An 11,067-nucleotide genomic window follows, 5' to 3' on the forward strand; every position below is an offset into this window, starting at 1 on the left:
CAGAGCATGTGGCAATAACTGTTTTTTATAGGATAGTAGGAAGGCTGTGCTTGCATTTCAGAAACCTAGCTCTTATATGAGCCATTTTTAAATTAGCATCTCTACTTGGTAGGAGCTGATGTATTGTGTTTGGTAATTAATAACTCTTAACTCGAAATTAAGTTTCTCTTTTCCTGAGTGGCTTGTCATCTAATCATATTACATAAGCCCTCTGCTTGTTATGTGTCAAGCATCTGTTTTTCATCTGTTTTTTTACTGTGTCAAGTATCTGTGTTTGCACATGGCAAAAACAACCCAAAAACACATATTAAAACAAATAAAATCACTATTATGAAAAAAAATTCATTCAGCAATAATCTCGGTTCCTATATCTACACCTATGGTGTTTAAACGTATCAGTAATGTGTCGGGTGTGAGGGCATCCGGTCTGAGTGCAGATCAGTGTTAATGAGAGTGATTATTAACAGAGAGTGTGAAGTATTGTGAATTTAGTTGTGAATTAAGTGAAGACAAAGCTATTGGTGTGCGGAGAAGCTGCTTTTATTTCATTCAATCCAAAATCTCTAATTTTTGTAAACAGTTCCTGTTCAGTTTTTCTGGGTTTTGGAAGTACAAAAGTGTTGCTGTTGCTTGGTGATGAGGGCAGGGTGCGGGGATTGTTGACTCCATATCAATGCCCATGGTTTTGGAATGGGATCTCCAACAAGCTCATATAGGTGTGATGGTCAGGTGTCCGCATACTTTTGGCCATATCTTACAATAGAAATGGTTCTGTATTTGCTGTAAAACAAGATGTTGGTGGCCACAGAGCATTTTAAACTAGCCCAATCTGGCAGCCCTGTCTTTAACTGACTGTGTGACAGCAGGATTTGTGCCCCAGTAGACCTCTATTAGTTCTTATTATATTTCTCATTTTTGTCCACTAGCTGCAATAATAACTCTAAATGGGGCAGTGAGCATGTTGTACAATGATTGCACAATATCTAGAAAGGTGAGCAAATCAATGGAACATCTGCTTATATCTGTCAAATACCAACATTTATAAACTCGTTGGTCATTCATAAGAGATCATTAGTATTTAAATGTAGTTTAAAATATATGGAGTTGTGAATGAGGACTTGAAGATTAATGTTTTCTTAAATGGTTGATATAAACAGTGGGGTTCAGCACAACCTGCCCTTATGGACGAACCACCACTGGATTACTACTACTACATTATATAATGAATACCATTGGTAATTATAGCAAAATGATTAAAAGTATTACACGTCCAACACAAAGTATTACAGTTCTTATTTCTCAGAAGGTTCAGAAGGTTTTCTATAGCAATCAGAAATGTAATACATCTAAACTTACAGTATAATAACAAATCATGAATGAAAAGAAAAATGAAATGCATAAATATATATTTAAGGCAGCAACTCAGAAAGTTGAAATCACATTTTAACCCTTTCATGTACTGACATGTAGATTAACTGTCTCAGCTCCTCCATCTACTGAACAAATAGTGAAGCTACAAGTAAAGTTTTGGAGACAGATTTATTAGCAGAGTAATCAGTTTATAAATTTGTTACTACTTTGTTGTTGACTATTAGATAACATATCTGTTAAAATAATCACTGGCATAATTTCAAAATATGTAATTGCTGGAACAGCCTCTTCATAATACAGTTACAGCGGATATAAAAAGTTTACACGCACTTGTTAAAAGTCACAGGTCTTTGTGAAAAGGTCTTTGTGTCCAACTTTAAGAAAATGCAACCAAAAAAATTCAAGTGAAAAATTCACGAAAAAAAGGAAATATAAACATTTAAGGGAAAGGAAGAAAAAGAAAAACAATAGTAGCATTTTGTTGGTTTCTATATAAATATAAAGTTTGAAAATGATTTGATTTACCTTGGTTTAATTTTTTACATCCCAGGGGTGTGTAGACTTTTTATATCCACTTTACACACAAACGTTATGAGAATCATTGACAAATCAGTAAACTTAAGTTTCCTATATGCAATAAAATAAAGTCACTCACATATTAATACATTAATCCCAAATAACATACATGCAAAAAAATATCTTGAAAACTGTTGTCTTATTAAAGACTAAATGTCTTGTTAAATGAATTAGCAGCCGCTATGACGCTAGTACATAAAGCTAGAATTTGATCTTGAACGCATTGATCTTGAAGCTGAGGAGCATGAATGTGTTGTAGAGGACAGCATTTTGATATGTGGATGTGGCTTAAGCCTTCTCATTAGGATAAGCTGGACTGTGGCTGCTCTTCCATCAGATACAGATGTTTTGTGTCATGGGTTGTCAGAAAGCACAGAAAAGTGCCAGAACGCCTTAAAATGTATTAATATATTCCTAAACTTTTAACAGCATCTGACTGGCTATAAGTTTTCCAATTAGCAGGAATCTGCCCTTTACCACAAAATATTTTTTTATGGTGCTTTTCAAGATTTTTCTGAAATTCACAAACAAACCATTTCCAGTAAGCCAGCTCAGACAAATCAGTGGAGATGCCCCATTTTTCATACTTCCCACCTGCTTTCCTGTACTGTTTAAAAGGGTGACAAAACCTAGATTTGCTTGATGGATAAAAAAACTTGTTACTTGCTACTGCTGTTGTGCAAAAGTCGATGAAGAGTTCTGTTGTACTCCTATAAAACATTCCATTCATTCCAGCTGTGCGATGGAAATCAGCATTGTGATCTCCAGGATGGTCTTTTTGGCTGTTGGTACAGACGGCTCCACAGAAAGGACACTGCTCCCAGCAGCACATGCAGAAGTGTTTGATTAGAATCTCATCAGGTCTTTTTCTGAACTTCTCCATGGTGAAGTCAGAAATCTTACTGAGGCTTTTTTTTAGCTCTTCAACAACAGCCAAGAGTTCTTTCTTTATAACATCCACAAGAACATCATAGTCAACGCAATCCTTATACTCTTCATTGCATAAGTGAACTCTAGTATGTCCTAACTCATCTGCAAGGCTGTTGGAAAAACATTCCAGCCACTGATTTGCATCACCATTGACATGTTTGACTTCATCTGTTGCTATTTTTACAGCACTTATGATGCTTCTCTGTTTGTTGTCAATGTATGTTTTAATGGCAGAAACTGCTTGAGGGTTTTCAGCTGCCATGAACTCTTTAACTCTGGCCTTGATGAAATCTTCAAAGTGAGCCCTAGGATTGTACATGTATGTTAAGTAGTTTTCAAACTTCTCATCCTTATTTCCCTCCTGCTCTGCCAAAGACTTCAGAATGTGTTTTTCCAGATCAGCTCTGTTCCTATTAAATGGTGGCTTCCCTCTCATCTGTCCACACAAAAATTTAGTGATCATGTTGTAGACACTCTGCAGAATCGCTTCTTTCACTTTACTGCAAACCTGGTCTCCAAGTATAGCTGCTGATGTTGCTCCCTCCCAGTATTTCTGAAAGATGTTGAAATACTCAGCCCTTTTCTTTTCAAAGTAAATAAGTGGATCATTTGCTTCTTTGAATTTTTTGTGCAGCTCTGAGATGCGTTTTGCTGACTGGTCACACACATAAAGTGAGAGATCTACATAGAAATCTTGGTTAAAGACAGAGGCATCATCAAATAAGTTTAGACTTTTCTTGAATTGTGCTTCAAATTCATGCACCTGTGTTTTGACATCATCTGCAATGGATTGAATGTAATGTGAACTGAATCCCTGTGCTGAGAATGGAAATGACTCCACCTTTCTTTTGGTTTGTTCAGTGACCTTAATAATTAGATCACGTATTGATTTGTTTATCTCTGGTGTAAGAGAATTTCCAGACCAAAATATAAATAATCTTTTCAATATGCTCTTGTTAGTTGGGACATAGCTGGTGTAATCACTGACCCTTTCAATTATTTTATATTCTGAAGAACGCTTTCGATTTGAAACCAAGTCATGTCTGTAGACCTCTCCCAGAACTTCAGTTATGTCCTTTGAGATGTTAACATCTTTGATTTTTGGAGCTTGTTCAGCTAATTCAGAGACCCATTTTCCCCACATAGAATCAAATTCTACTTTTGCATGTATTTCCTTGTTATGCTTCCTTTTAAGTTTTAAAGCGAGCTCTTTGCTCTTTTCAAAGAGTGTCTTCTCGTGGTTCACACGTTGCTTATCAAGGTTTTGTCTAATGCTTTTCTGCTGAATGCTGTCATCCACTTTTCTCTTTGCTTCCTCTATTAGATCATCATGGAGGTGCTGGATTTGTGTCTCAAATTTGCATTTCCACTGAATCATTATTTCCTTTTCGTTGTCTTCTTCAAAATATCGGTTGAATGCATTTTGGACATTCTGTAGAGTTCCTGTCATTTCTCTTGCAAGGTCTCGCCTCTGAACTGTTTCTACGATTCCACTGACTACTCTATTAAGCATTTTGTCTTCTATAGTCATCATGGCACTCCTCAGACTCCAGGTCCATTTCCCATACTCCTGCTCCAGTTTCCTGTACACTGATATCTCTTGTGCATTCTTAAAACTAAACACAAAATTTTCATCCAGTAGAGCATTCCACAGGTCTTTCACACGTTTTTGAAACTGTGATAATTTCAGGCCATTTGTAGTTGATGCACGGGAAAGGATATCTCTCTTTAGTTCCTGAATATTCGCGCTGTAGCATGGGTTTGGTGGTGCCATGGGTGGAGAACCCTCCCAGAGCTGTGCAAAGTACTTCACATCACTCTCTACATCAAATGCAATTACATCAGTGAAATTTTCTGCACTGTAGTCTGCATCTTTAGCTGCTAGTTTAGTCATTTTATCCAGTGTTTCCTGCAAATGTCTCCTTCCATCCATGATTTTCTCTCTAGCTGCAATATCAGAAACATTCTGATGCACAAACATGCAACTGGGGTTTAATCTGACCTGCTTCATCCTCAGGAATGCGTGAACAACAATTTGAAGTATTTCCTGCATTTCATTAGGGTTCTCTCCATAGATGTTAATCAGAGTCACATTTCCTAATCCTACCACAAATGTGGAAAGTTCATTGTCATGATGGATGATGTTTCCAGACATCTCTAAAGATCGGAGACCTTCAGTATCAACCATCAATATGTAGTCAAACCTCAGGTCTTCCTTCCTGTCCTCAGAAACTCTAACCAGCTTCATAAAGGCTCCTCTGGTGCATCTGCCTGCACTGACTGCAAACTGGAGCCCAAACATGGCATTCAGCATGGTAGATTTCCCAGAGCTCTGAATTCCCAAAACTGACAGCACAAAAACTCTCTGATCTCCCAGTATCTTGGTGACTTCATCTAAAACAGCTGTAACCCAGGTTAGAGGAACATAATCTGTATCACCATCCATCAGCTCCATTGGTTGTCCAGATATCATGAGTTTAGCAGCAAGTTCAGGCAGGTAAGACCAGTTTCCAAGCTCTTTCCTGGTCATGCTCTTTTCTTCTGAGACTGAGGCTTCATAAATCTGACCCATCTCTCTCAGTATGTGCTCCAAGCCAAAGTTGGCAGCATTCAGTTCTTTTGATATTTTTTCTAAGTTTGATTGTTCAGCCTTCAGTTTGTCCGGATTTGCTTCTCCTTCAGCTTTGTCATGTTTTTTTTTCAAGGCCAACACATCTGTCCATTTTTGGTGATATTCTTGTCGGATGGTAGAGAGTTTCTCTGAAGTGAACTCATCCAGGCAAATTCCAGTCCAGCTGAGGAAATACATTCTCTCATTGACTGACAGTGATATTAAACATCCAACAAATAACTCCATGAGTCCACTGAAGCCATGTTCCTGCTGTTTCCGTCTTATTTCCTTCATTTCAGTTTGCTTTTTGCTGAGCTCTGTTTCTATGTCGGTACTTTGAAGTCGCCGTAAGCTTTTGCTCTTCTCGCACCAGTCATGCCACAGTTTTCCCTGGCAGGGCAGATATTTCTCTTTTACTGTCAGTGGATCTTTTCCATATAGAACACGCATTGTATTTTGTGCAGCTTCCTTTCCTCTCCGACAGGCCTCATTGTTCTCATCCACACTGAGCTTTGAGTAGTTGGTCATTTTTTTAAGGTTGAAGGTCACAGATGTTTGTAAGAAACAGTTCTTGATCATATCTCTGAGTAGACCAGACACATTAGGATCACTTCTGTTTTTTATTCCCAGGCTGTATTTTCCTTTTTGAAATTCACACATAGGATCTTCATTATCATCTTCTTCATCAGTTAGAACAATGAGAGGTGTCAGTGAGTCGTAAAGATCCTGTACAATTCTCATATTATTATCATTATCATCATCAAACTTAGGCAACAGTATAACATTTACAGAGGCCATGGTAGTAAGTATCTCTGTTTGAGTTACAGCTCTGCTGGAATCACCATGAAGATTACAGAAAGCAACGCATTCAGTGAAATGATCAGAGCTTTTCCCAGATGGACAGTACCAGGCGATCTCCACCACTCCATCCATCGGTAGACGGTTTTTGCTGCTGCCTGGACAGTTTCTGTGGAAAAATGTGTTGTGCTTTTCATTAATCAGGTTGTTGATCAGCTGAGACTTGGATGAGGAAACAGACCCAAGCCTGAAGAATGCCACCATTGGAGTTTCTGCTTTGTAAACAGGCACAGTCTTGCTGATGATTTTTCCTGAAGCATCAGTCGACTTCCAGCTCTTGTTGATTTTACGCATTGACCAGAGAGGAAATTCAATTTTCCTGCTAAAGGGATTGGGTACCAGCAGAGGGATCGCATACTGACACTGTGCCAGTTTAGTCACCATGATTTGTCTAAGAAAATCATCTGCACAAAGGAACACTGCCATCTGAACATCCATTGGGTTAATCTGGGTCTGTGTTCTTTTGGTATTTACAGTACATTTTTTAAAATTTTTAAAATCAGCAAAACTACCTTTTCTTGATATGGACTTTTTTGGTGGAGGCTTATTTGTGACAGAGATGTGTCTTGCTGTGTAATCTCCAGTGAGCAGACGTTGCATGAAAGCATGAACCAGTTCATTCTCTCTACTAGGCTCTTGTACTGTGATTTTAGATATTTCAAGAAAGTATCCGCTGGTAAGTTTGTCTTCATATTTATTCCCAAGGCCAAGTCTACACAACAGCTCCTCAACTAAGTTTGATTCTGCCTGCTGAAAAATCATACAAAATAATGCAATATATTGTCATTTGAAACTATATTCAATTTATTTGAATAGTGTTTTTCTCTGAATGCTTATTTCACTGAAATTATATGAACATTTATACAACCTGAGAATGGACATCTGTTTGTGTTTCGGTGCTGTTTGCCATTTTGTTGCTTCTTGGTTCATTCCAGTTAATGTCTGGGAACAACAAGGTATAAAAATGTAAGTGTTATTTGCAGTGAAAAGTTATACTATTTTTGCAATAATTTACTGGCAACTCGAGATAAAAATGTGCTTAATCAAAAGTTAATACTGTAAAAATAATTACAATAATATACACTGCATTGGCATAATCACTTGACTGCCTGCACTGAATTGCGTAAAGCACTGAATGGTCTCACACCACAGGACCTGAGCTAACTTCTGGTCTTTTATGATCTGCCATGCCTACTTTGATTCAAAGGTGCAGGCTCTTTGTTGGTACCTAGAATAGTAAAGGCTAGAGCAGGGGGCAGGGCTTTCTCTTACAAAGCCCCAAAGTTATGGAACAGCCTTCTAATTAGTGTTCAGAACTCAGACACAGTCTCACCGTTTAAGTCTTGGGTGAAAATCCCTTTGTAGTCAAGGTTTTTGTTAATAAATAAATAAAAGCTTTTTGTTTTTCTCTAGTAAGTCTGGCGAGATCATGGGATCACAGAGACTTTTGCTAATAATACTGTAAGTTGTTATGTCCCAGGCCCTCATGCCTGTTTTACCCTCTTTTTATTTACGCTATCATAGCTAGTCCTGTTGGAGTCCCTGCTTGCACCCTCCACACAAATGGCCTCATTTATTAATCATTTAGTAAAGTTGTGTGTAAAATTGTGAAAGCCAAACCAAAGTAATCATTACCGCATGATTTACAAAAGTACGGCAAATGCTGATTTTCTTCATACTCGCATGTGTATGATGATGAATGTCAATCATCCATAAATTACGAGGTCAATGCATAGCATAGCTGATTTGCATTTGGTGATGCCCACAAAACTCAACAAAACTCAGTATTGGAAAAGCAGAAGGGAATGAGAATAAAAATTTTGGCACAGAACACTAGGAGTATACAGCATGTTGCGGCTTGAGAAATACCAGATCAGTCACTAATGGGTCACTTGGTTCTGGCTCTAATAAAGTGACACACCATAGTAAAAGAAGACGATTGTGGCAAATGGAACCGACTTGAGCACTGCCTGAGTCATTGCAGCCCATCCTTCTATTATACAGCAGCATTCTTAATTAAATGACTGGTCTCATTTATGGATTCAACTTGAATTGTTTTCTTTAATTCTTTATATTTAATTTTTCTTTAATTATGGTTATTCATATGAAATGACTGGAACAATTTATGAATAAATCCATTTGTATCCAGCTTGATAAATGAGGCTCAGTATACTTCCCCTTAAACAACTATAAAACAAGTGTGTATCAAATAATTTGTTCTCTCTCTTTTTCCCTCTATCTCTTTCTCTGTTGAGCTACATGTTACTCTGCTGCCTGAGGAGATGCCGGTGATCCTCACTCCTTCTGCCCTCTGGACCTACGTGATCCATTGTGATGCTTTACTTCTGCCTGGAGCCTCCTTCACCTGAGAATCAGTCATTGCTGCTGAGGATGGCCCGCATGAATAGCCTTATTTGTGCCATGAGATTGCTGTTGATTGTACTACACAGATACCCTAAAGATGGCTGTGGATAGACTCACTTGGATAGCCTAAAGATTGCACTTACTAAAATCTATGCTCAAGTCTCATTTAATATACAGTGGTAGTATAATATATAAAATGACTTGGATAGACTTATCAACATAAAGCTAAAACCCTAATGAAAACAAATATGCTCATACTGAAGATTCTTTCTACACACTGCACTGTTTGACTTTATAGGATACAGTTGTGCATACACTATATGAGCAATGACTCATAATCGCACTACCCTGTGTCACCCAGAAGAGAATGGGTTCCCTTCTGGTTCCTTTCAAGGTTTCTTCCTCATGTAATCTCAGGAAGTTTTTCCTCACCACTGTCACCTCTGGCTTGCTCATTAAGGATCTAAAGCTAAACCCATATCTGGATTTCTGGAAAGCTGCTTTGTCACAATGTCCATTGTTAGAAAATGCAATATACATTAAACTGAATTTAACAGAATTGCATTTAAAAAAAAAAAAAAAAAAAAAACTTAAAACAAATCAATGTTTTGTGCGACCAGATTTTGTCTTTAAAACTGCATCAATTCGTTTAGGCATACTTACATAATTTATATAATACATAGATACATTATAGTTTATAAAGAAGTATAAAGACTTTACCTGTGTAAGGACGCAGTTCTGACTTGTGCTGTCTCTTGTTCTCAGTTGGCTGCTGATTGTTTCTTGTGTTAGCTGGTTAGATTGTGAAACCTGGAATGCTGCAGTGTTTTTAAAAAGGTGAGGCAGATTTCCCTGAAATTACATGACCCAGTTTGGAATGCATAAATGTCCTCCTACATAGCTGATGGGTAACTTCCTCATTTTTAATTCTTAACACCAACAATTGCATGGTAATTTTTGTAGCAGCAATTTTTAAAGGTAATTTGAAGTTGTATGAAAACCCATGTGAATAATGCTTTACTGTCTGGATGTTCCAGTGTTGCATAAACAAGCTTTAGTTAGTCAAGAATGCAGCAGCAAGAGTCCTTACTAGAAGAGTCCTTACCTCCTGGCTCTCCCTTTTAGTTGCTATGCTGTCATATCTAATATTACTGTCCCTGCTTGCAGTCTGCACACAATGTACATTGTCCTTAACCATTACATGACAATAAGCATACCTAATAATCTGTGTTTCTCTCTCTCTCTCCCTCTCTGTCTCTCTCTGTCAAGCTACACATGCTACTCCTGAGATACCAGTGATCTTGACCCCTTCTGCTCTCTGGACCTGACAGATCCATCCTGATGCCCTGCTACTGGTTTCTCATCAACTCTCATCACTTGGAAACCATTCTGTCAGACAGTGTACCCTGCCTAGATTAGGGTTACCGGCACCCACCCCTGGGGCGCCTGAACGCAAGCTCCTGGTGATCAGGCCACCCATGTAACCTGTGTCAGGCTCACCCTGAAATGCTGATATGGAGCCCAATTGTGGGCAAGATCAAGGGTGGGAGTCACGTCCAATGTCTGTTGGGTGGCAGGCATGTGATAGACATTCTTAGATTGACTAGACCTGTGCAATGGAATGCAGTCCACTAAAAACCAGAAACCTGCCATACAAGCAGAGAATAAATCTTACTTTAAAAGAAAGTAATAACTCAAAGCACACTAGTCACTAATTAATTTCATAACTGTCACTACAGTATTATAAAATACATAGTTTCTAGTTTTTCTCACTGATATAGTTTATGCTGAGCATGAGCATGTCCATTGTTTTGCAATGGTTTTATTTACTAATGGTGGCATTTCCTACTTTTTTTTAGGAATAATGGTAATGTCTTTCCACCCTTACCTTCCCCATAGCTTCTCTAAGGTCATAACCTGGTTTATCATAAAGGTTTTAGTAATATCTTAACAAGATCTCCATTAGTAGTCTTAATATTGATAACTAGACATACTAACTTTTAGAGCAAATATTTTTTTATAATTGTTAATAAAAACTTTCTTCCTAATTCTTTTATCAGCAGATGCAAAATTATACATACTGAGAAGATCCCTGAACAGAGAGACAAAATATGACAATCTGATTTCTTCCTCATGTTTTTTCATTTGCTAAAAAAACATTTCTGAAATATTTCCAATTCTTCACATTAGGTGTTGAAATTTTGTTTTCTTTCTGTGTACCATGGTACTTGCCCCGTTTATGAAGCCACCCAACAGGTGAGTCTGGTTCTGTCTCTGCTGTGTTTGTTTGTTCTTAGAAATCATTAGAAATAAAAGAAAGACTGTCATTTTTTTATTTTTAGAAATAAAATGAATAC

The 11,067-nt window shown here is 37.7% G+C and overlaps 1 protein-coding gene across 2 annotated transcripts; it reads right to left on the bottom strand.

The window, feature by feature from the left end:
- Positions 1–401: 401 nt before the first annotated feature.
- On the bottom strand, positions 402–9,919 carry LOC117598625 (interferon-induced very large GTPase 1-like). 2 transcript variants are annotated; one of them, XM_053238992.1, is made up of 3 exons: positions 9,431–9,919; positions 7,215–7,288; positions 402–7,093 (listed from the first exon to the last, which is right to left on the bottom strand). In XM_053238992.1, the coding sequence occupies exons 2-3, from the start codon at positions 7,254–7,256 to the stop codon at positions 2,351–2,353; spliced, it is 4,785 nt and encodes a 1,594-aa protein (XP_053094967.1). In that variant the 5' UTR covers positions 7,257–7,288; positions 9,431–9,919; the 3' UTR covers positions 402–2,350. The 2 variants fall into 2 exon arrangements, with proteins under 2 accessions (XP_053094967.1, XP_053094968.1); XM_053238993.1 differs by having other exon boundaries at positions 403–7,096; positions 9,431–9,498.
- Between the last annotated feature and the right edge of the window lie 1,148 nt (positions 9,920–11,067).

The sequence above is a fragment of the Pangasianodon hypophthalmus genome, chromosome 12, assembly GCF_027358585.1.
Source record: "Pangasianodon hypophthalmus isolate fPanHyp1 chromosome 12, fPanHyp1.pri, whole genome shotgun sequence".
In the NCBI taxonomy this organism is placed as follows: Eukaryota; Metazoa; Chordata; class Actinopteri; order Siluriformes; family Pangasiidae; genus Pangasianodon; species Pangasianodon hypophthalmus.

Excerpts from the sequence above, each read along its gene's own strand:
- LOC117598625 (XM_053238993.1), bottom strand. The coding sequence starts at position 7,256 with ATGGCAAACAGCACCGAAACACAAACAGATGTCCATTCTCAG. Across the intron at positions 7,097-7,214 it reads AAACAGATGTCCATTCTCAG|CAGGCAGAATCAAACTTAGT; the intron begins GTTGTATAAATG and ends ATGATTTTTCAG.